The sequence below is a fragment of the Lithobates pipiens genome, unplaced genomic scaffold (assembly GCF_037356315.1).
Source record: "Lithobates pipiens isolate NorthernLeopardFrog02 unplaced genomic scaffold, aLitPip1_a1.2 Scaffold_6, whole genome shotgun sequence".
NCBI classification, from domain to species: domain Eukaryota; kingdom Metazoa; phylum Chordata; class Amphibia; order Anura; family Ranidae; genus Lithobates; species Lithobates pipiens.
This window is the reverse complement of record NW_027507881.1, coordinates 7,738,643-7,764,208: the sequence shown is the minus strand read 5'-3', so window position 1 is coordinate 7,764,208 and position 25,566 is coordinate 7,738,643. Positions and strand designations below refer to the sequence as shown.

General features: G+C 46.6%; 1 protein-coding gene across 4 annotated transcripts in view; it reads right to left on the bottom strand.

Annotated features, from left to right (window-relative positions):
* Nucleotides 1–9,093: 9,093 nt before the first annotated feature.
* LOC143958211 (multiple epidermal growth factor-like domains protein 11) overlaps nt 9,094–25,566 on the bottom strand; it is a 970,559-nt gene continuing 954,086 nt past the window's right edge. For all 4 annotated transcript variants that reach the window (XM_077467688.1, XM_077467691.1, XM_077467690.1 and 1 more), the window contains one exon: nt 9,094–10,200. In XM_077467688.1, coding sequence (XP_077323814.1) covers nt 10,025–10,200 — 176 coding nt within the window. In that variant the 3' untranslated portion in view covers nt 9,094–10,024. The remainder of the gene's footprint in view (nt 10,201–25,566) is intronic.

Below are 25,566 nucleotides of genomic sequence, written 5' to 3'. Positions count from 1 at the left end.
TTGAGCTATCGGCCTAAAATTTTTTTTAAAAAGAACGGCAAGGGGTGGGGGGGGGGGGGGGAAGAGAGTCAGTCAAGGTGGCTGGGGGATTTTTTTTTTTTTTAACATTAATTGGATTTTTTTTTTATCATTAATTAGGTCTCTGTTTAGGTTGCCCGGGCCCCCCTGCTGGCCGGGCCCAGTACAACAGGGCCAGTTGTACTGGCCTATCAGCGGCCCTGTTGGTTATACCAGTGTCAACACCTGAAGGTAGGCCCATAACCCACCAAGTAATTACTTGAGGCTCTGTGTCCCATGATGTACGATAATGAAATAAATAATAAAAATGCCATAAATCTATCCCCTATTTTGTAGACGCTATAACTTTTGCGCGAACCAATCAATATGCTCTTATTCCGATTTTTTTTTTTTTTTTTAACCAAAAATATTTAGAAGAATACATATCGGCCTAAACAAAAATTAGTTTTTTACATTTTTTGGGGGGATATTTATTATTGCAAAAGGTAAAAATATTGTTTGTTTTTTTTCTAAATTGTTGCTATTTTTTTGTTTATAGCGCAAAAAATAAAAACCGCAGAGGTGATCAAATACCACCAAAAGAAAGCTCTATTTGTGAGAAAAAAGGACATACATTGTTTTTTTTTTTTTGTACAACGTCACACGAGAACGGACAATTGTCAGTTAAAGTGACGCAGTGCCGTATTGCAAAAAATGAACTGGTCATTAAAGTGGAACTTCAGCTGATTTGTCTCCTCCCCTCTCAGGTGCCACATTTGGCACCTTTTGTGGGGGGGGAGGGAGAGCGGATACCTGTCTTTGACAGGTATCCTGTTCCCACGTCCGGGCCGCGGCCCATGACATCACCACTTGGCTCCCTCCTCCTTCCGCTACCGGGCTAGTAGAGAGGAGAGGAGCAGAGCCTCGCGCATGCCCAGTAGGGTTCCCGTGGCTGCCAGGTTCCCTTACCTGCAATGGCCGCGGCAACACCCAAGAGCCGATGTCATAGGCTGCTCATTCCCGTGCGCATGTGCACGGGTACGGCGCTCTGGCGCACAATTGTGCGCAATAGGAATGCGCTAAACTGCATGACCCCTCACTGACCTATAAAGGAAGTGTTGGCATCCAAATACACTGCTGGTTCGTCTTCAGCTTCCTGTGATTCCCACATCTGCTCTTGTGACCTGTCTTACCCGTTGTGACCCGGATTGCCTTATCGACCTTGCTGATCTTCTCCCGACCCGACCTCTGGCTTGACCTTGGACTCCCGCTCTCAGAACGTGTTTGACCCTCGGCCTGCATCTGGACTTGTCTGCTATCACCTGTGATCGACCCCTGGCTTTCTTTTGGATTATCCTTTTGTCTCAGTGTTCCTGGTACCTGTTGTCTTCTGATCTGAACTGTGTTTGACCCCCGGGCCTGCTTCCTGGATTCTGCCTTTGCCTTACGGACTTACTACCATTGTTCCTGGACCCCCCACGGGTCATCACCTACCAACTCTGCTCAAGCTACCTGCTGATCTGCTAACAAGTGACTGTCCTACTGGTAGTTTGTGCCTCTTGGTGCCAACCACCCTCTGTGCCACCTTCAGGGGTGGTCTGCGCCGAGTCGCAACAGTGACCGCTCTCGGCATCTTGGCCTCGGTGAGTACATTTGCATGATAGTATGAACCAGCCATGACAGAGGCCAACAGAGCAGGCTCTCCATTGGAAGTCCTGTGCCAGCAAGTCTCGGCACTCACGAAAGCAGTACAGAAACTACAGGATGGCTACACACAGATTGACAGCCGGCTTCAGCAATTAGCCACAGCTCCTGCACCCACAAATCCTACGCAAGCCTCCGCCAGCAGTGCCTCTGCACCCCATGTCCAGCCTTCACCCGCCATGATGATGGCAGTACCCGAACCACGAGTACCCACACCCGAGCGATTTTCAGGCGACCAAAAGAAATTCAGAGCTTTAAAAAATGCCTTTTCCCTGTACTTGGCCTTGCAACCCAGGACTTTTTCTTCTGAGATCGTCAAGGTCGGGTTTATTATCTCTCTTTTGACTGAGGAACCCCAAGCCTGGGCCCACAGCCTTATGGAACAGAGAAGTCCCTTGTTAAACTCTATGGATACCTTCTTTGAGGCCATGGGACAATTATATGATGACCCTCATCATACTGCCACGGCTGAGGCTACCCTGCACACCCTCTCACAGGGGAGGAGACCGGTGGAGGATTACACTGTTGAGTTTCGTAAGTGGTCAGCTGACACCAGCTGGAATGAGGTGGCCCTGCACTATCAATACCGGGTACTAAAGGATGAGTTGGCCCAGGTAAAGACTCCTGCCTCCCTGGAGGAATTAATCCAGCTAGCCACAAAACTGGACAGACGGATGCGTGAACCCTCTGAACGCCTCCAGGCCCCTCGGCCCAGTTGGATGCTTCCTAAGACCACTGTCCCGTATCCGCCCATTCCGGGTTCCTTCAGGACCCTTGGCTCTGGAGGGGGAGCCCATGCAGCTGGGTCTGGTCCGTCCTCGTCTTACCCAAGAAGAGCGACAACGGAGACGCCAGGCCAATCTATATCTATACTGTGGGAGGGGCTTGGACATTTCTTTTGCAACTGCCCCGTTAGACCCTGTAAGTTGCCCCCACTGTGTATAATGAACTATCAGAGTATTGGTCCTGCTCAAACTTATGTGACTCTCTCTGTTTCCCTACAACTGGCGGAAGAGAAGATCCCACTCCCAGCCATGATTGACTCGGGAGCATGTAGTTGCTTCCTGGACATCTCCCTTGCACAGCAGCTGCTCATTTCATGCCGGAATAAAGGAACGCATCTCCTAGTCCATTTAGCTGACGGATCCCTGCCACACTCTGGTCCAGTAACACAGGAAACACTACCCATACTTACCATTACAGATTCCGGCCATAGGATCCCCAGATCAGTTGGGACAAGAAGGAAGTGTCTTTTACATCCGACTACTGTATGCAGCATTGTTTTGATTCCATTCCAGCCCCTTGCATGACAGTGGCCCCCGCCGCTAATCACCTACAGCACATTCCTCAGGCCTATTCCGAGTTTAAGGACGTCTTTGATAAAAAGAAGGCTGACTGTCTACCACCGCATTCACCATATGACTGCCCCATTGAATTGCTGCCTGGCTCTGAAACCTTTTGGATAAGTATTCCCCCCTACCTACCTACCAACTCTGCTCAAGCTACCTGCTGATCTGCTAGCAAGTGACTGTCCTACTGGTAGCTTGTGCCTCTTGGTGCCAACCACCCTTTGTGTCACCTTCAGGGGTGGTCTGCACCGAGTTGCAACAGCGACCGCTCTCGGCATCTTGGCCTCGGTGAGTACATTTGCATGATAGCCAATGGGAACATCAGCTGCGGTGCCGACATTATTTTGGCGCGGGGGTTCCCCTCAAAAGCCATACCAGGCCCTTCATTGGGGGGGGGGGGGGCACGCTGTTTTTTTACGTGATATTTTAATGCCGGGAATTCTTTTCTTTACATTTAGCGGGGAACCCTGCTTACAGCTGATGACTCATCAGTTGTTAAGGACATGGCGGCCGCCCACTCCTTAACAACCATAACAGTTACTGGCAGTTAAGGACGTCAGCGGCTGGTTTCACTACTAAAATACCGCATCATACCGCTTTGTGAATGAAGCCCTATGTGGGTAAGCCAGTGGAGTGTTAGGAAACCGGCGCAGAGTAGGGAAACCAGTGGCCATGTCTGCGCTCTAGGCAGCTGCCTAGTTTGCCTAGCGGTAGCGCCGGCCCTGAGTGTGCGACTTCCCTCCAATCAGTTCTCAGTGCTCTCCTCACTGATCTTTGCAGTGTGTAATTTCAGCTTTCTGGCCCCTGTTTTCTGTTGCTCTCAGAAAAGCTTTATACATTTGGTATACCGGATTTAGAGAAGAGAAGACTGCAGATAAATAGGTACAACTTATGTATTATATTAAATGTAGCAGCGGCTCCTGAAGAGCATGCGCTATGCGTTTTTCAAAGTTAAGGCTATACCTAAACTGCAGTTTGGTTTGGGTACAATTGTCTAAATTAGGACTTCAGCATCAGTCTGACTGGACTATGAGATGTTCAGCCTGGCCACAGGGGGGCACTGTCTCTTCATGGAACTATGGTCTGGTTAGGTGCTTAAGTTACTCTCTCTTGGAGCCTGCCCAGTGGGAGTGGCGCTCTTGCTGGTCTTTCTGGGAGAGGGTATTTAAGATGCGGACGTCATGTGGTTTGGGGTTCCGGTCCAGAATGATGTACCGACTTCATGGTCCTGGTCCTCCTGACTAGCCTCCAGAAAGGCTATGGCCTGGGGTGCGGATCCACCCGATCTTGATGTCTCGGGGCTAGGCAAGGAAGCTAAAGGAGGATTCTGAGGTGGTTGGGTGCCATCTCCAGTTTGGGAGAGACCCAGTGACTTCAAGCATTCCAGGGGAGGACTCTTCAGAAGGCCACGTACGGGCTGGTTTCTTAGTAAGAGTCTGGAGGAGCTGGAGTACCCAAGAGAATCCGGTCTTGTGGATATCACCAAGCTGGCTGAAAGATCCAGGTTTCCTACAAGTGTTCTTCAAGTTTAGTTTCCCTATGTGTTCTACAACAACGTCTGTGGCAGAGACATATCTTGTACGTTCTACAGCAATGTCTGTGGCAGAGACTTGTTCCTGAGTAAGCACCTTGTTGGCTGCTAGACCTTGTGAGAGAGGGACTGTCCAACCTGAGTGAACATCCAGTTGCGAATGGCTATTCTCTGCATGCAGTCAAAGTAAGCAAGTTCTTCAACATTTGACTTTGACACTAATGCCGCATACACACAATCAGACTATCCGGCGGACTTAGTACGGTATACCTAGTCCGGCAGAACACCCGCTGGACTTTCCGAACGACGGACCTGCCCACACACGACCGGACTTTTCCGGCGCGCTAAGTCTGGCGAAAAACCCGGCGGACTATGGCGGGAGTCCACCGGACTTTTGAAATGAACGGACTTGCCCACACACGGAGGAAAGTCTGTTCATTTTGAACGCGGCTCCAGGTAGCCGGGACTAGCAAAGGAAGTCAATTTCGCTGCCTTCGGTGGCTAGATTGACACATCACTGGCCCCGTCACCTGGTATGGACTTAAAGGGGAAGCACTTCGCTGAAAAAACAGCGTGGGGGTCCTCCCCAAAGTCCATATCAGACCCTTATGCGAGCACGCAGCCCGGCCGGTCAGGAAAGGGGGTGGGGACATGCAAGTGCCCCCCTTCCTGAGCCGTACCAGGCTGCGTGCCCTCAACATGGGGGGGTGCTTTGGGGAACGGGGGGCCCTGCGGTCCCCCCACCCCAAAGCACCTTGTCCCCATGTTGATAAGGACAAGGGCCTCTTCCCGACAACCCTGGCCGTTGGTTGTCGGGGTCTGCGGGCGGGGGGCTCATCAGAATCTGGGAGCCCCCTTTAATAAGGGGGCCCCCAGATCCCGGCTCCCCATCCTATGTGAATGAGTATTGGGTACCATGTACCCCTACCCATTCACCTGGTGAAAATTTTTTTAATAAAACACAACACAAGGTTTCAAAATAATTTATTGCACAGCTCCGGGGGTCTTCTTCCATCTTGGGGGGTCTTCTCGCCAGGCTCCTCCGTGATCTTCTGCTCTTTTCGGCGTAGGGCTTCCCCTTTAAGCCCATACCATGTGACGGGGCTAGCGACGTGTCAGTCTTGCCCATGGATGCGGCGACATTGACCTCCTTCGCTAGTTCTGTCTACCTGGAGCCACGTTCAAAATGAATGGACTTTTCTCAGTGTGCGGGAAAGTCCGTTCATTTCAAAAGTCTGGCGGACTAGCGCACAGACGGCCAATTTTTGAGGCAAAACTGCTTTCTAAGTCTGATCGTGTGTACGCGGCATAAGAGTACCTAAACTTCCTTTCCAAACCTCTGATCCCAATTTGAGAGACTGTTTCATTGTCTACGTTTTGTAAATAAAATCCATTCAAGTGGATCTGTTGTCAGTCTCTCGAGTTTCTGGGCCATCTACCACGAGACACCCCTAGACGTGAAGTGTGGAGAGAAGAAGGTAACGGTAAGCCCAAATCTAACCAGCAGCTCCTTCGGGGGTAGTGCTACATAAATATGTGCATCAACTGAAGCCAGCGACTTCACTGGGCATATGTAAGGGTTTACAATTATTGATGATTGCTGTATAAATGACAATGGTCCCAAAAATGTCGGATTTGTCCGCCATAATGTCGCAGTCACTATAAAAATCGCTGATCGCCGCCATTTAAAAAAAAATTATTAATAAAAATGCTATAAAACTATCCCCTATTTTGTAAACGCTATAAATTTTGCGCAAACCAATCAATAATCGCTTATTGCGATTTTTTTTTTACCAAAAATATGTAGAAGAATACGTATCAGCCTAAACTGAGGGAAAAATATATTTTTTATATATTTTTGGGGGATTTTTATTATAGCAAAATGTAAAAAATGATGCGTTTTTTTCAAAATTGTCACTCTTTTTTGTTTATAGCGCAAAAAATAAAAACCACAGAAGTGATCAAATACCACCAAAAGAAAGCTCTATTTGTGGGGAAAAAAGGACGTCAAAAAGGACCGTGCAATTGTCAGTTAAAGCGACGCAGTGCCGAATCGCAAAAAGTGCTCTGGTCAGGAAGGGGGTAAATTCTTCTGGGGCTGAAGTGGTTAAGCTATACCCTTTTCTGGCTCAGTATAAACTTGTCCAACCAAACCTGGGAAAGAGGTGTGATGTCAATCTGCCTTACCATTGGTCCTTACATTCTCCTCCCATCATCTCGTGAATACAGGCACAATAAGTGACAGCGAGCCGCACTAAGCAGGACTTCAAATTCATACATTTTTAATGTTAAGAACTGAGGGCATTTGGGAAAATCTTTCTTAGCAAGGTCAAAACTGACAGGGATTCTAATACCCCAACACCCACAGACTATTTTAGCTGCTGTTCCACTTTATCAAATGGAATAAAACAGTTTAGACTAGTAGTCAATTCTTCCAAAACATACTACACCCAAACATAAAAGAAAAAAGTTTATACACACACAATAAAAGTATGGGAATAAAAAAATATTTATTGAAATGCATGAAGGCTCTGGATGGGGATGGGTGTCACTGGTGGGGGGGTTAGGGGACTCTGCAGCAGACTTGGTGGTCTTGTAGGAGGATGAGGTTTCTGGAGGGATCAAGGAGGGAACTGTGGGGGCTTGGGTCTCTGGATGGGGTTGGGGGGTCTCTCCAGGAGGCTGTGGGTATTAAAGGGGAAGTGTGGGAGAGTGAAGGGCATTGCAGGGGCACACTGTGGGAAGATGGGGGGCATGGTGGAACAATGTTGGAAGTTGGGGGCACTATAGAGGGTTGATGACTTTTGAAGGGGGCAATGCAGGGGCTTCGGGGGAGACCTCTTAGGGGACCTAGGGGTACTGTGGGAGGTTAGGGGATATGCAGCTGTCTGAAAGCCAGAGAGGAGGATGGCACAGCCCGGCAGAAAGCCATGGCTTGGTAGTTGATAACCACTGGATGGGGGACATGGTGGGAAAATGTTGTAAAATTGGGGGTACTATGGAGTGCTGGAGACTTTGCAGCAAGTTAGTTGGCAATGCAGGGGTCTGGGGTAAGGGCTCTCAGGGGACTTAGTGGTACTGTGGGAGGTTAAGGGATATGCAGCTGGCTGGAGGCCTGAGAGGAGGAGGCCACAGCCTGCCAGAAGGACATGGCTTGGTGGTTGATAACCACTGGATGGGGGGCATGGTGGGAACATTTTGGAAATTGGGGTCACTATGGAGTGCTGGAGACTTTTCAGCAAGTTAGGAGGCAATGCAGGTACTGGGGAAGAGTACTCTCAGGGCACCTAAGGGCACTGCGGGAGCTTAGGGGATGTGCAGCTGGCTAGTGGCCTGAAAGAAGAAGACGATGGCCTAGCAAAAGGCCATGGCTCAGTGGTTGATAACTACTGGATGGGGGGGCATAGTGAGATGATGTTGAAAGTTGGGACCACTATAGAGAGCTGGAGGCTTTTCAGCAAGTTATGGGGCAATGTAGGGGCTGGGGTGAGGGCTCTCAGGGGACCTAGGGGCAATGAGGGAGTTTAGGGGATGTGCAGCTGCCTGGAGGCCAGAGAGGAGGAGTCCACATCTTGGTTGAAGGCCATGGCTCAGTGGTTGATAACCACTGGATGGGGGGCATGGTGGGATGATGTTGGAAGTTGGGGGCACTGTAGAGGGCTGGAGGCTTTGCAACACATTAGGAGGCAATGCAGGGACTTGGGGTGAGGGCCCTCAGGGGACCTATGGGGACTGTGGGAGGTTAGGCGATGTGCAGCTGGCTGGAGGCCTGAGAAGAGGAGGTCACAGCCTGGTAGAAGCCCATGGCTCGGTGGTTGACAACCACTGGGTGGGCATGGTGGGAAAATGTTTTGGAGGTTGGTGGCACTATGGAGGGCTGGAGGAGCTGCAGCAAGTTAGGAGGCAATGCAGGAGCTGGGGTGAGGGCTCTTATGGGACCTAGGGGCACTGTGGCAAGTTAGGGCATGTGTAGTTGTCTGGAAGCCTGAGTGGAGGAGGCCGCAGCCTACCAGAGGGCCATGGCTCACTTGTGTTTGTCTTTATGTCTACAAGCGATTTTTTTTTTTTTTAAAACATTGAGCATCTCCTTAGAGATTAAAGCCATTAGGGTTGACAACATTCCTCCTTCAAAATTAGGGGAAAAAGAGATTCAGGCAGGTGGGTTATGGGCTAATGGCATAAAGACAACTATTATAACATTGGCAGTGGATAAAGTACTGTTTCAGGCTCCACTGCACTACTTTTTCATTATTTGGGTATTGCAGGTTGAAGAAAATTATTTTTAAAGAATATAAAATGCCATTTCTTCTAATACAGGACAGTTAGCAAACCGAAAGTCACCTCCTAGGAAAACAGCAGCAAGGTACGCTATATAATAGTTTGCACACCTGTTCCTGAACTGCATTGTCCCCATTTTTTCATAGGTAAATGCTTCCGAAAAAAGGGTCACTACTATTCCCGTCCATCGTGCGACCTATTTACATCCCAACACAATGACAGAGTCCACGAAAATGAGGAGAAGGATAAAAAGCTTGATTTTATTAGCAGTAAACAAGGTTCATCTGTTCGGCATGGAACAGGCTGATTTGGTCTTTTTTGTGATGTTTTTTTGTCACAAGAGCAGTTAGATGGCATAACGCTTGTCCAAGAGCTTCCATTGTGTAATTCCCTCCTCTCTATCCGGAACGTGTGGCCATCTCGATAGATATAAAATTTTGCCTTCTGCAGGACGCAGCTGTCTAACTGATAGCCAACTACCCAGATACAGTCCTCTGAGAATGTTTCTGTGGCTAACCTGCAATACCCATGACTTATGCAGCTACACCCCTATGTGTCCACAAGCAATGGCAAACAGCTCTGAAATACAGCTTATGTTCATGAATATATAAGCAATATTGCATTTACCATTCATTAAGATATTGACCGTTTTATCTGATAACCCAGTGCAGGGAGCACTGATGGGGTGCAAAGTGTAGTAACCCAACTGGCAGCCATGTTTGGCCGACATAATATGGCTACTCATGCTTTGCATGTTGTTACTGCTCTCTGTCTTGTTAAATAAACCTGTAAGTATTGCCCTCTGAACATCGGCTCCTATTGGAAATGACATATATACAGTTATTTAGAGAAAGCTGAACTATATACACGTATGTACAATAATTATCCTTTCTTGTGTGTAAACTGCTACTTCCACAGTTGACTCATCTTTGTGAACATCCCCTGGAATAGCCCCCTCTTTTCCTGTGCACCTCTTCCGAGGCTGATTAATACACACACATATACATAGATATATACACACAGTGACTTGTCCTATAGATACATCCTATGTGTATAAAAAAAGAGAGTCTCCTAATGACGTCATGCATGTGCCCAGTGGCGCTGGCCCCCCACTGAATGGGCGTATTGCAGAATGAGAGATTTCTCCGTCACGGTCCTCAAACTTCTATAAAGATTGCTTTTCCATCTGCTTATCCCAGAAAGTTCCATGCGAGGGGCTGTGCCGGACAGGGAGCAGGTCGTAGTGGCTGGGGATGTGGCTGTTCCTTGGCAAGTCGTAGGGATTCTGCATGTAGTTGGGGATCTGATGTTGGGCCTCGTGGAGTAGGGTGAGCGATGGCTCTATGGAAAAAAAAAAAAAAAGCAGACAATATTATTAGAAGACAACCAGCCACCCATCTTGCTCAGATTGTGTTAAACTTTTTTTTAGAACCCTTTCTTGATCAGGAATCAGGATTAGATACACAGCAATCTTTTGCAAAAGCTAAACATATAAACAAATGCTTTTTACAAGCAAGGGGGAGCTGTGAGTAGCAAAATCCTGAAGACTCCTCCTTGGTGTTAGGTATATACTTTCTGACCCCCCCCCCCCCAAAGGCCAGTGGTTTGGAAACCCCCCCCCCTCCCAGGCTGACTGTTTATTATGCCCCTCCTTATTCCCTATGCACCCTCCCAGTTAGTGTAGATTGCTAGGTACACTTAGTTTAGCTCCTCTGTAATCAGTGGAGCAGGGGTTGACCATTCTAGTCTGCTCAACATTTAACAGTCTGATAGTCTGGTTGACTACCCCCCCCCCCACACAATCTAGAGAATTCTAGAATCACAGTGGGAGCAAGAATAGAAAGGCAGCATGAATATTTATGGAGATTGGGGAAGTGTGTCCAGTAGGTGGCTAGGGGGACCATAAATAGTCTGAAGCCTTGCGCAGAGTGTGCGTATCCTAGGTCTAGTCCTGCTGGAGGAGCCCCCTGTCTAAGGGGCTCTGCCCCTCAGGACAGTCTGCTGGAGACACTGCTTAGAGGTCATCAAGGTCTCAGCTGTAGTCTAAGCTGGGGGGTGATATCTTCCAAAGACTGGGATGGGTTAACTGCTCATTTTTGTCTAGGGGTGAGGAGAGCGGTCCATCCCCATGAGTAAGCGCTAGTGGGCGGAGCGAAACACATTGGGGGGCGTTTCCAGGCTGAGACTGCCACTTTAGGCAATTTATTGCTTTTTAAGCGGCAGCTGACACTTTTATATCGCTGTGGTTCATCGAATCACTGTCATTAATATACATAAGACATACTTAGACTGTTTTTTTTTAGCCAATGACAAAAAAACAATATTGTGTGCCTGGCTGTGTGTGCACTGAGTTTGGGGGCATGAGACAATGAAAGTCAGTGGCTCCTTTGGAGGTACGTTACACCTAGGTTAGGTTTTACATTACTCCTGCTCCTCTAAGATGACCATTTTAAATACCTCTCTTTCTTCCCCAGGCTAACAGTTTTGTACCCCAGTTCAGTGGCTAGCCTTAGTAGCACACTAACAAGCTTACACTTTACAGTTGTACAAGCAATACAGAGGCTTGGGGTAGAGAGGCTGAAATAGGATAGACAGTTTGCTCCCCTTCACCAGTACACTTATAAACGGTGGCAGGAAGAAACTATTCTGTACTAGCAGTTTGGTTCTAGGTGTGTGGACTCAGGGTGGTGAGTTTAACTACCACCAACCAAAATACACAAACTGTATGGATGCAGCAACAACGAGGACCCAACAAAATTGCTCTGGAGGACAGTGGATGTGTTTTTTATTATACATGGGAATGTATTACTGTCAGTCGAGAACATGATCTGGGGTTGGCAGTGTGCTGTCCCTGGCACCCCTGATGCTCTATCCCCCAGCTCTATGTTGGCTAAATAGCAATCTGCCCTGGACCCAGTGAAGTGTTGGGACTCCTGATCTCCATACCCATCCCAAGACTACTCTGGAGGTCAGTGAAGCAGTCTTTTATTATACATGGGAATGTGTTACTGAAAGCCAAGAACATGATTTGTGGTTGGCAGTGTGCTGTCCCTGGCACCTATAATTCTGTATGCCTTGGCCTATGTTGACGTAGAGATCTGCCCCTGACACAGTGAACTGCTGAGACTCCTGATCGCCATACTCATCCCAAGTTTACTCCGGAGGGCAGTTGGACAGTCTTTTATTATACATGGGAATGGAATACTGATGATCAAAAACATGATTTGTGGTTGTCGGTGTGCTGTCCCTGGCACCCCTGATGCCTTGGCCTATATTGGCGAACTATAGATCTGCTCCTGACACAGTGACGTGTCGGAACTCCTGATATCCATACTCATGCCAAGTTTACTCTGGAGGGCAGTGTACAGTCTTTTTTTATACATTGGAATGAGTTACTGGCAATCAAGAACATCATTTGTGATAAGCAGTGTGCTGACCCCTAATGCCCCATGCCACAAACTATGTTGGCCAAGTAAAGATCTGCTCCTGATATAGTGAAGTGTTGGGACTCCTGATATCCATACTCATGCCTAGTTTACTCTAGAGGGCATTGGACAGTTTTTTCCTATACGCAGGAATGTATTACTGGCAGTAAAGTACAGGATTTGTGATAGACAGTGTGCTTTCTGTGGCACCCCTAATGCCCATTGCCCCGACCTATGTTAGCCAAGTAGAGATCTGGCCCTGACATACTCATTTCAGAACTGTGACTTTCTTAGTGGTAGCTCCCATATTACCTTTATACAAATCTATGCTCACAAAAATAAAAATAAACTTTCTAGAAATCGACAGACACTTTTCTCCTATTATTAGAAGAATCTGAATTTTTGATTGCCATAGTCTTCATCTTTATCACAGGTAAATCCATAAAGCAGTGGCACTACTGATGCCCCCTGCCCTGGCTTATGTTGGCTCAGTGGAGATCTGGCCCTGACACAATGAAGTGTTGGGACTCTCGATTTTCCATATCCAACCCAAAGTTTGCTCTGTATGGCAGCGGGACAGCCTTTTATTATACACAGGAATGTGTTTGCTGACAGTCAAGAATATGATTTGTGGTTGGCAGTGTGTGGCGTTTCTGGTTCATCAGGATGCCCTATCAGGCTATCTGCTCTTGATACAGTGAAGTGTTGGGACTCCTCATCTCCATACCCATCCCAAGATTGTTTTGGAGGGAGGTGGATGGTCTTTCACCAAACAAGAGAATCTGTCACTGACCATCAAGAGCATGATTTGTGGTTGCTGGTGTGCCTCCTCTGGCACCCCTAATACCCCGACCTACAGTATGTTGGCCTAAGTAGAGACCAGGTCCTGACACAGTGAAGTTTTGGGACTCCTAATCTCCATACTCATCCCAGATCAGTGACTTACTAAATGGCAGCTCCCATATTTCCTTTACACACATCCATGCTCACAAAAATAAAAAATACGTTAATTTTCTAAAAACTGATGGGAATTTTTCTCCTATTATTAGAAGAATATGAATAATTTGGGGTTGGCAGTGAGTGGTGTTCGTGGTTCCCCTGATGTCCCATCAAGAGATCTAGCCTTGGCACAGTAAAGTGTCTCCATACCCATCCCAAGATTGTTCTGGAGGGAGGTGGGCAGTCTTCTGTCGCTGACAGTCAAGAACATGATTTGCGGTTGGCGGTGGGCTTTCCCTAGCACCTCTAATGCCCTATCCTACTGTTTGTTGGCCTAAGTAGAGACCTGGTCCTGGCACAGTGAAGTTTTTGGACTCCTGATCTCCATACTCATCCCAGATCAGTGACTACTGACAGTATGCCATCAATGGCACTACTAATTCCTTCTGCTGTGAGTTATGTTGGCTCAGTGGAGATCTGGCCCTGACACAGTGAAGTGTTGGGACTGTTGATTTCCATATCCAACCCAAGTTTTCTCTGTAGGGCAGCTGAACAGTCTTTTATTATACACAGGAACGTTATTGACAGTTAAGAATATCATTTGGGGTTGACAGTGAGTGGTGTTCTTGGTTCCCCTGATGCCCCATCAAGAGATCTAGCCTTGGCACAGTAAAGTGTCTCCATACCCATCCCAAGATTGTTCTGGAGGGAGCTGGACAATCTTCTGTCACTGACAGTCAAGAACATGATTTGTGGTTGGCGGTGGGCACCTCCCTGGCACCTCTAATGTCCTATACCTCAACCTACTGTATGTTGGCCTAAGTAGAGACCTGGTCCTGACACAGTGAAGTCTTGGAACTCCGGATCTCCATACTCATCCCAGATCAGTGACTTACTAAATGGCAGCTCCCATATTTCCTTTATGCCCCATACACAGGGTCGGACATTCCGACCACAAAATCCGTCAGATTTTTTCCAACAGATTTTGGCTGAAACTCGTGTTGCATACACACGGTCGCACAAAGTTGTTAGAAAATCCGATCGTTCTGAATGAGGTGACGTACAACACGTACGTCGAGGACTATAAACGGGTCAGTAGCCAATAGCTTTCATCTCTTAGTTTATTCTGAGCACGCGTGGCACTTTGTCCGTCGGAATTGTCTACACACGATCGGAATATCTGCGATCGGATTTTGTTGTCGAAACATTTTAGACCCTGCTCTCAAACTTTGTGCGTCAGTAAAAACCGACAGAAAAAGTCTGATAGAGCCCACACACGATCGAATTTTCCGACAACATAATCCGATCGGACTTTTTCCATCGGAAATTTCCAACCGTGTGTATGGGGCATTATACACATGTATGCACACAAAAATAAGAAAAAAAACTCAATTTTCTAGAGACCGATGGGCACTTTTCTCCAATTATTAGAAGAATCAGGATTGTTGATCGCTGAGGTCTTTTTCACACGTAAATTCCACAAATCTCATACAAAAGTCGAGGTGAATTACTCTGGCATTGTGCTACTCACTTCTTTCTCTGCATTACACAATAAGCTCTGGTACAAAAGCTTCATTACTCATTTATTACTGCATAACTACAAATTGTATGATCTGTTGCTGCTTCTCCTCCCCGCTGTACAACACGCAGAACAAATGGATCTTTAAACACCAAGGATAATAATGGGCTGTGCATAGTCAATGACGGCTGAATGCCATAAGAAATGTAGTTTAGTGAAGACTAAAGAACCTAAAACCTTTGAGGTCCCTGCTGTACGGTGCGAGAGGAAGGCAATGGTAGGGGAAGGGAGGAGGTAAAGGAAGTATTGCAATCACCATTGTTCCCCATCCACCATATGAATTTGCATAAATTGCGGCTACAACTCTCTAAGCCTCACTGCAGTTTTCTAACTTCTGCCGCTGAGCCGACTCCAGCGATACCTGACTGGTACAAAGCTATACTGGGATGGATTGGGATCTGCATTTTTTTTTTGGCAGCAGTTTTACCATTACATCAAAGCTCTTGGGTTCCTGTTCCACAGTGCAGGGTGCGTTGTTGCTCAACAATATATTTGCAATTATTTTTAAAAAAAAATCGTAATTTAACCCCTTGCCTACCGGGCACTTTCACCCCCTTCCTGCCCAGGCCAAATTTTCAGCTTTCAGCGCTCGCACTCTTTGAATGACAATTGCGCGGTCATGCAATACTCTACCCCAAATTACATTTTTAATTAAGACAAATAGAGCTTTTTTTTTGGTGGTAGTTAAATAATCACCACTGTTTTGTTTTTTTTATTTTGCTAAAAAAAAAGTTTTTCTAAGGCCGCGTACACACGGGCGGACTGTCTGACGGACTTGGTCCGCTGAAACGTGTTTCAGCGGACAATCCGCTCGTGTGTGGGCTTCAGCGGACTTTTTCAGCGGACAGTCTGGCGGACTAAGTCTTTCGGAATTTCCGTAATATTGTCCGTCCAAACTTGGTTTCAGCGGACAGTCCGCTCGTGTGTAGGCAAGTATGGCGCATGCTCAGAAAGGATTTACACGGCCGAAGGTTGCATTGCTGTGTATTGGACGTCGTATTTCTAGTCCCGTCGTACGTGCTGTACACGTCATCGCGCAAGCTTTCAGCGGACTGTCTGTTCGTCGTGTGTGGTCAAGTCCGTTCATTCGAAAGTAGGACGGACTGTCTGTCGGATTGTCTGACGGACTTAGTTGGACGGATAGTCCGCCCGTGTGTACGCGGCCTTAGTTTCTGTTATAAAATTTTGTAAAAAAGTAATTTTTCTCCTTCACAGATGTGCGCTGATGAGGTGGCCCTAATATTGGGCAATGATAGGCAGCACTTTTGGGCACTTATAGATGGCATGGCTAGGTGGCACTGATGGGCACTGATGAGGAGGCACAGATTGGAAGCACTGATTGGCAGCACTGGTGAGATTGCACTGATAATCAGAACACTGATAATCAGTGCCCTGATTATCAGTTACATAGTAGGTGAGGTTGAAAAAAGACACAAGTCCATCAAGTTCAACCTATGTGTGTGATTATATGTTATTATTACGTTGTATATCCCTGTATGTTGCGGTGCCCAGGCGAGTGTGATGTAATTTCCCTTTAAGCAAGATCTGATTATCCACCCCCCCCCCCCCCCCAACTGAAACCACCGCCTGTGGAAAGGAATTCCACATCCTTGCCGCTCTTAGCCCTTGTACACACGGTCGGACATTCTGACGGAAAATGTCTGATCGGACCGCGTTGTCGGATAATCCGACTGTGTGTGGGCTCCATCGGACTGTTTCTGTCAGAATATCCGACGGACAAAGTTTTAGAGCTGGGCTATAAAACTTTCCAACAACATGATCCGATCGGACTTTGTCCGATCATGTGTAGAGAATTCCCATCGGACAAAGTGCCGCGCATGCTCAGATCAAATTCCTAGACCAAAGCTATTGGCTACTAGCCTGAACGTAGTCCTGTTGTAACGAAATAACGTCATCACGTTACGTACGATCGGATTTTCCGACAACTTTGTCCGACTGTGTGTATGCAACAAAAGTTTTGGACAAAATCCAACGGATTTTGTTGTCGGAATGTCCGACTGTGTGTACAAGGGCTTACAGTAAAGAACCCTCTACGTAGTTTAAGGTTAAACCTCTTTTCTTCTAATTTTAATGAGTGGCCACGTGTCTTGTTAAACTCCATTCCGCAAAAAAAGATTTCTCCCTATTGTGGGGTCACCAGTACGGTATTTATAAATTGAAATCATATCCCCTCTCAAGCCTCTCTTCTCCAGAGAGAATAAGTTCAGTGATCGCAACCTTTCCTCATAACTAATGTCCTCCAGACCCTTTATTAGCTTTGTTGCCCTTCTTTGTACTCGCTTCATTTCCAGTACATCCTTCCTGAGGACTGGTGCCCAGAACTGGACAGTATACTCCAGGTGCAGCCGGACCAGAGTTTTGTAAAGCGGGAGAATTATCGTTTTATCTCTGGAGTTGATCCCCTTTTAATGCCAATATTCTGTTTGCTTTGTGAGCAGCAGCTTGGCATCGCATGCCATTGCTGAGCTGATCATCTACTAGGACCCCCAGGTCCTTTTCCATTCTAGATTCCCCCAGAGGTGATGTCCCTTTAACACAAGCCGGTTATCGGCTCTTTTCTCTTCTCAGGTGGCACTAATGGGCACTGATGACAAGGCACTGACAGGCATCACTGATGGGCATTGATTGACATCACTGGCGGGGACTGATTGGCAGCACAGGTGGGCACTGATGATCAGTGCAGATGTCACCGCTGAGGAATGCTGATAACCAGCATTTCCTATTTAAACTGTGATCAGCTGTGATTGGACACAGCCGATCACATGGTAAAGAGCCTGCGTCACAGACTCTTTACCGTGATCGGTGATGCTCTGTATCCGAGAGAACACAACACACCACCAATTGCGGCAAGAATAGGGAGACGTCATATGACGTCCTCCCAGAATGAGAGTGCTCCCGCCGGTCTGTGATTTCACTATACGGCCGGCAGGAAGCAGTTGAGCCCCAAGGAGTACTTGGAATTTGACTGCATGTCATTTCAATTTCCCTTCTAGAAGCCATTGTCAGGGCCGGGACAAGGGGTGGGCAGGAGGGAAGGCTGCCCTGGGCACTGTGGTATCATGTGAGGTGGGGGGGGGGCACCACATGGAAAATGGGGGAGGGAATTTGTGTTGGAAAGGGGGATTTGGGGGGCAGCAGGGAGTAAGTATTGTTTTAGGAGGGGAAATTTGCGAGGTATGCTAAAATGTAGGGGGAGGAGGAATGGGGGAAGAAGATTTGTGCTAGGAGGGATGGTTGGGGCACTTTGTGCTGGAAGGGGGGGATTTGCAGTGGGGTTATTGGGAGGGGCAATTTTAAGGGGTAGAGAATTTGTGCTAGGAGGAGTGATTTTCTTTTGGGGGGGCACTGGAATTGGGGGGATTTGGGGGTTGGGGAGGTTAAGATTTGTGCTGGGAGGGAGGATTTCAGCAGGGGAGCAAATTTTCATTGGGAGGAGGGGGCATTTATGCTTAGGGGGCGAAAAAGATTAGTGCTCAGTCTTCATTTTTGTGGGGGAGGGATTTTTGATGATGCATAATTCTCACACACCTTGGGGGTGGGGGGTGCAGTTTGGCATGTTTGCCCTGGGCTCTGGATGACCTTGTCTCGGCACTGACCATTGTACACTTTATAAAAAATGTTTTTAAAGCGGCACTAAACTCTCTTAATGATCATGAACCATTTTGTATCCTTATGCTCCTAGCATTAGTAAATAGATAGGAAGGTGTATTATATTTACTTATTTTATAGATCTTTTTTTTTTTTTTTTTACATTTCTTCAGTTGCTTCCTGGTTGCTGGCCTAGGCCAAAATGATGTCATACATCCCAGCAGTCTTCATAGGAGGAGGGGCTTTCTCTGCTAAACATACCCTCCTGCCTGCATGCCTGAGCTAACAGCAGATGGATTCCAGGAAGTATTCACACTGGAAAAAATACAATTAAAAGAGAAGTTCATCTTTGGGAGCATGTTACACCATTACAACATATATAGGGTATAATGTGTAACATGCTCCAGCAGCCCCCCCCCCCCCCCCAATCCTTCCCTGGGGCTCCGCCCAAACATCAGCGTGCTGTAAATGAATGTACTACTATCTTCCATCATGCTAAGTAGTTCTCAATGAAATGCGAGGGTGCTGGTGAGTGATCTCTTCGTTTATGGTAGACATGTGCTCTGACAAAAATTTGTTCGTTTTTGTTTCATTCTTTTTTTGCTTTTTTTGGAAATTCGGAAATCTGAAAATTCAGATTTGAAAATTTTAGAATTTCCGAAATTTAGAATTTTACAATTTCCGAAATTTGGAATCTCCGAATTTCTGAAATTTAGAATTTTTTCCATTTCCGAAAAACGGAAATTTTAAAATTCGGAAATTTGGAATTTCGGAAATTGAAAAAAATTTGAAGAATTCAGCACTACAGGAATTGCACATGTCTAGATTATGGATCTTCCTGCTCTTCACTAATGCCTGCCTATATGAGAGGTACGGCAAACAGCTGTAGCGAGAGTCTGCAGGAGCCTGGCATTGCACCCATGATCTACCAGGCTCCCGAGGGGGAAAAATAATAAATGCATCGTTTTTTTTCTGCGGGAATATGTGCATTGATTTTTTACACAAAAAGGTGAACTAATGCTGGGTACACACGACCGCATTACACCGGACAATTCGATCGTGTGTGGGCTCCAGCGGACTTTTTCATCGGATTTAGAAAGTAGTTTTGACTCAAAATTTGTCGGCCGGACTTGGCTTTCAGCGGACAATACGTTCGTCAGTGTTCTAGTCCGGCGGACTAAGAATGACGCATGCTCAGAAGCAAGTACGAGAAGGAAGCTATTGGCTACTGGCTATTGAACTTCCTTTTTCTAGTCCCGTCATACGTGCTGTACGTCATTGCGTTAGAAATCGCCGGACTTTCGGAGTGTCCGTGTGTGGCCAAGTTCGTTCGTTAGAAAGTCCGGCGGACTGTTTGCCGGATTGTTTGCCGGACTAAGTCCGCCGGACAATTTGTTCGTTTGTACACGGCATAAGCCTTTAAGGGCCGGCTCACTCCAGGAATTGCACATGTAGTGCGATTTGAGCCCATTCATTTTCAATGGGCTGAATCACACTGGACCACAGCAGAAGTAGTGCAGGCATTATTTTACAAAAGCGCAGTGCAACCGGATGGCATGGGACTTCTGTGCAATGCAATCCGGTGCAGGCAAAGGCACTGCTTTTGCAAACTGCATTTGGGGGATGTCGTTAACTCAATGACACCTGCTGCAGATTGCAACTGCAATGCGTTTTGAATGTGGTTCGGGGAAATGTACACACAATGCGGATTGCCCACACTGTGTTCTGGTGTGAACAGGCACTCTAGGTCCAGTTCACTTCTAGTTAATTCATTGTTTTTTTTATCAGACTCTGAAGAGGGTGCTTTTCGGCCCCCCAAAACATGTAGACTACTCTTTGGCTTGTCACCCTGACTTATTTTGAATACAGTCATAGCTGGACCTTTTAGCAGTGGTGTGTCCTCTTCTCCGGTCCCCTGCTATGGGGCCACTGGTGCGTGCTCGCTCCTGAGCCCTGCTCTATGCAACCATAAGACACAGAACCGTGGCTTAGCCCTGCCCCCACTCTCTCCTCATTGGCTCACTGGCTGTGACTGACAGCAGCGGCTGTCCCGGGACTCCCTCTCCAATGAGGAGAGAGAGTCCCGGGACAGCCGAGGCTCTCATGCACATAGCTGGATTGAGAGGGAGCTCAGGTGAGTAATAGAGTGAGGCTGGGAGGAGCAGCACACAGAAGGTATTTTACCTTCATGGATAGAATGTGCCTTTAGCCCTTTACAACCACTTTAACCTTTGACCTTGCGCCCCCTGATCCTGTGCCGGCCTGTGGGAGGCAAAAGACAGCACACAGCTGTGTATAAAAAAGGTAGCCTCTAACAACCAACCAAATTGTAGCCTCTAAAGCAGGGATATTCAATTAGCAGACCTCCAGCTGTTACAGAACTAGAAGTCCCATGAGGCATAGCGAGACTCTGACAGCCACAAGCATGACACCCAGAGGCAGAGGTATCATGGGACTTGTAGTTTTGCAGCAGCTGGAGGTCCGCTAATTGCATATCCCTGCTCTAGAGCCACCTGGATCACTTTTATCGGAGAGCCCTTCATTGGCCATTAAAGCTGGCACCAAACTCACAGCTGTAGCAGCCATAAGCTTGATTTAACCACTTATCTACCATGCCATTTATAACTGTGCCTTGGGAGACAAGTGGATTATCAGATCTTGCTTAAAGGGAAATTACATCACACTCACCTGGGCACTGCAGGTGGGTGCTGGGGTAAAGGTGAGTATTCGATGTAACTATCCCCCCTACATTTGTTTCTGAGGCCGCGTACACACGCGGGGACTGTTCGGCCAACTTTGTCCGTCAAACAGTTTCAGCAAACAGTCCGCTCAAAATTAGCATGGACGGACATGGCCACACACGACGAACGAACAGTTTGCTGAAACCGTGCGCGATGACGTGAACGGCACGTACGACGGGACGAAAAATACGACGTCCTATACACTGCATTATAACTTTCGGCGTGTAAATCCTTTCTGAGCATGCGCGGAACTTAGTTTGACGAACAAGCCTACACACGAGGGGACTGTTCGCTGAAACAAAGTTTCGGAATTTCCGAAAAACCTTGTTCAGCGGACTGTTCGCTGAAACTGTCCGCTGAAAGCCCACACACGGGCGGACTGTCCGCCGAAACACTGTTCAGCGGACAAAGTTGGCCGAACAGTCCCCGCGTGTGTACGTGGCCTAAGTGTTTATGCTACATTTCAGAAAGAGGACTCACTCAAAAAGTGGACCTTTCACATTAGGTGCACGATCTGCTTCATGTCAAGGAAGAAAAATAAATGCACATATTGGCTCCCTGCACTGGCAGCGTGTCCTCAATTGATCTGCATGTTAGAGGGAAGATGGCTGCTTAAAAATGCTGCATTATGCTTTCACATGTGACTGCCGCAGACCGTCCACTAAATGTGATTGACAATGTCAAGTAACTCTGGAATGTACAGTTTATCATGATGTGATGTGACTGTTTATGCCAGTTCCTAAGTACCACCCGTAAAGTGCAGCAACCCTATCTACAGTGGTGTGAAAAAGTGTTTGCCCCCTTCCTCATTTCCTGTTCCTTTGCATGTTTGTCACACTTAAGTGTTTCGGAACATCAAACCAATTTAAACAATAGTCAAGGACAACACAAGTAAACACAAAATGCAATTTGTAAATGAAGGTGTTTATTATTAAAGGTGAAAAAAAATCCAAACCATCATGGCCCTGTGTGAAAAAGTGATTGCCCCCTAAACCTAATAACTGGTTGGGCCACCCTTAGCAGCAACAACTGCAACCAAGTGTTTGCGATAACGTGCAATGAGGCTTTTACAGCGTCCTGGAGGAATTTTGGCCCACTCATCTTTGCAGAATTGTCCTAATTCAGTTACATTAGAGGGTTTTCGAGCATGAACGGCCTTTTTAAGGTCATACCACAACATCTCAATAGGATTCAGGTCAGGACTTTGGCTAGGCCACTCCAAAGTCTTCATTTTGTTTTTCTTCAGCCATTCGGTGGTGGACTTGCTGGTGTGTTTAGGATCATTGTCCTGCTGCAGAACCCAAGTTCGTTTCAGCTTGAGTACACGAACAGATGGTCGGACATTCTCCTTCAGGATCTCTTGGTAGACAGCAGAATTCATAGTTCCTTTTATCACGGCAAGTCTTCCAGGTCCTGAAGCAGCAAAACAGCCCCAGACCATCACACTACCACCACCACATTTTACTGTTGGTATAATGTTCTTTTTATGAAATGCAGTGTTCCTTCTACGCCAGATATACTTGGACACACACCTTCCAAAGAGTTCCACTTTTGTCTCATCGGTCCACAGAATGTTGTCCCAAAAGTCTTGGGGATCATCAAGATGTGTTGTGGAGAAATTGAGACGAGCTTTGATGTTCTTTTTGCTCAGCAGTGGTTTTCTCCTTGGAACTCTGCCATGCAGGCCATTTTTGCCCAGTCTTTTCCTGATGGTGGAGGCATGAACGCTGACCTTAACTGAGGCAAGTGAGGCCTGCAGTTCCTTGGACGTTGTTGTGGGGTCTTTTGTGACCTCTTGGATGAGTCGTCGCTGCGCTCTTGGGGTAATTTTGGGTGGCCGGCCACTCCTGGGAAGGTTCACCACTGTTCCATGTCTTCGCCATTTGTGGATAATGGCTCTCACTGTGGTTCGCTGGATTCCCAAAGCTTTGGAAATGGCTTTATAACCCTTTCCAGACTGATAGATCTCAATTACTTTCTTTCTCAATTGTTCCTGAATTTCTTTGGGTCTCGGCATGATGTGTAGCTTTTAAGGATCTTCTGGTGGACCTTACTGTGTCAAGCAGCTCCTATTTAAGTGATGCCTTGATTGTGAACAGGTGTGGCAATAATCAGGCCTGGGTGTGGCTAGAGAAATTGAACTCAGGTGTGGACAACCACAGTTATAGTATGTTTTAACAAGGGGGGCAATCACTTTTTCACACAGGGCCATGATGGTTTGGATTTTTTTTCACCTTTAATAATAAACACCTTCATTTACAAATTGCATTTTGTGTTTACTTGTGTTGTCCTTGACTATTGTTTAAATTGGTTTGATGTTCCGAAACACTTAAGTGTGACAAACATGCAAAGGAACAGGAAATGAGGAAGGGGGCAAACACTTTTTCACACCATTGTATGTGTGGACATTGCTTCCTTGGGGATACCGTATAAAGGTCAACGGCCAGGAATGTGGAGGCCTCTGGCATGGAGTGGGGCACAATATTGCGGAGGGTATAGCCTTAGCAGGAGGGGCAGTGTTCTAGCAAGGACAGGAACGAGGTAGAGACTTGTGCTTTGGAGCCAAAATCCTGATAAAAACAGGGCCCCAGGGCACACGCTCTTGGCACAGTGGTATTTGCATTAATGCACGCAAATATGCGGCCGCTCGGTACTGAGAACCACCTGCCGAGAGGCCGCATATTTGCGTGCGGCCGGCACCAAGAGGTTGAAAAAAGAAAGCTAATACAGCTGCTAATACAGCTGCTAATGTAATATATTACATTTTTGTTCTTGGGTTAATTATCCTTTGCGCCCTCAAAACATCCACCTTCCTTTAACTTTGTGACAATTCAGCAATATCTGTTCACGTCAGCACCAATTATGCAATATACAGAACTTTCACATAATTAGCTTCACTTTAGGAAGCAAAGATCAAAATACATGCACATTTTATATAAGATGTTTTCCCATTGAAGCTAATTAAGGACGATCATCGTTTGATGCAAAGTTAATGGAACTTTTGAACTTGTGTGGGTCCACTTTATAGCTGCTAGAGAGATCACTCTGATCTCCTGTTGCTTCACTGGCCTCCTTTAGTTGCACTACCAATGCGACCAATTAATAAAAATAAAATGCCGACATCAATTTACAGGTCAGATACATTCATTTCGTACAACCCCCAATTCCAGAAGTTGGGGCGTTGTGTAAAATCTACATAAAAACAGAATACAATGATTTGCAACTCTCATGAACCCGTATTTTATCCACAACAGAAAATAGAAAACACGTCCCCAGAAAGTTGGGACACAATAAAGAGCTGGAAAAGTGGTACTAACAAGGAAAAGCTGGATGAACATTTTTCTACTAATTAAGTTAATTGGCAACAGGTAACAAGTAACAAGAGTGGGTATAAAAACAGCATCTTAGAGAGTCAGAGTCTCTCAGAAGTAAAGATGGGCGGAGGTTAACCAATCTGTAAAAAACAGTGTCTACAAATTGTCAAACAATTTCAGAATGATGCTCCTCAACATAAAATTGCAAAGACTTTAAATATCTTATCAATTACAGTACATGATATCATAAAAAGATTCAGAGAATCTGGATAATTCTCTATGTGCAAGGGATAAGGCCGAAACGCATTATAGGATGCCTGTGACTTTCAGGCCCTCATACGGCACTGCATGCAAACAGGTATGACAGGTATGTACAGGCGCAGGAATACTTCCAGAAATCACTGTCTGTGAACCCCGTTTGCTGTGCCATCCAAAAATACAAAGTAAAGCTCCATCATGCAAATTAGAAGCCATATCTGAACATGATCCAGAAACGCCACCATCTTCTCTAGGCCAAGGCTCATTTAAAATGGTCTGTTGCAAACTGGAAAACTGTTCTGTGGTCAGACTAATCAAAATTTGACTTTCTATTTACGTCCATGGGCGGCGCGTCCTCCAGACTAAAGAGGAGACGGACCTTCCGGCTTGTTATCTGCGCTCAGTTCAAAAGCTGGCATCTCTGATGGTATGGATGGGCATTAGAGCATATGGAATGGGCAGCTTGCACATAAGTAAAGGCAGCATCCATGCTGAAAGATATATCCAGGTTTTAGAGCAGCATCTGCTCCTATCTAGATTACTTCCTTTTCACCTTGCATATTTCAGAAGCCATATCTGAACATGATCCAGAAACGCCACCGTCTTCTCTAGGCCAAGGCTCATTTAAAATGGTCTGTTGCAAAGTGGAAAACTGTTCTGTGTGTCAGGCTAATCAAAATGTGACTTTCTATTTAGCATCCATGGGCGCCACATCCTCCAGACTAAAGAGGAGACGGATCTTCCGGCTTGTTATCTGCGCTCAGTTCAAAAGCTGGCATCTCTGATGGTATGGAGGGGCATTAGAGCATATGGAATGGGCAGCTTGCACATAAGTAAAGGCA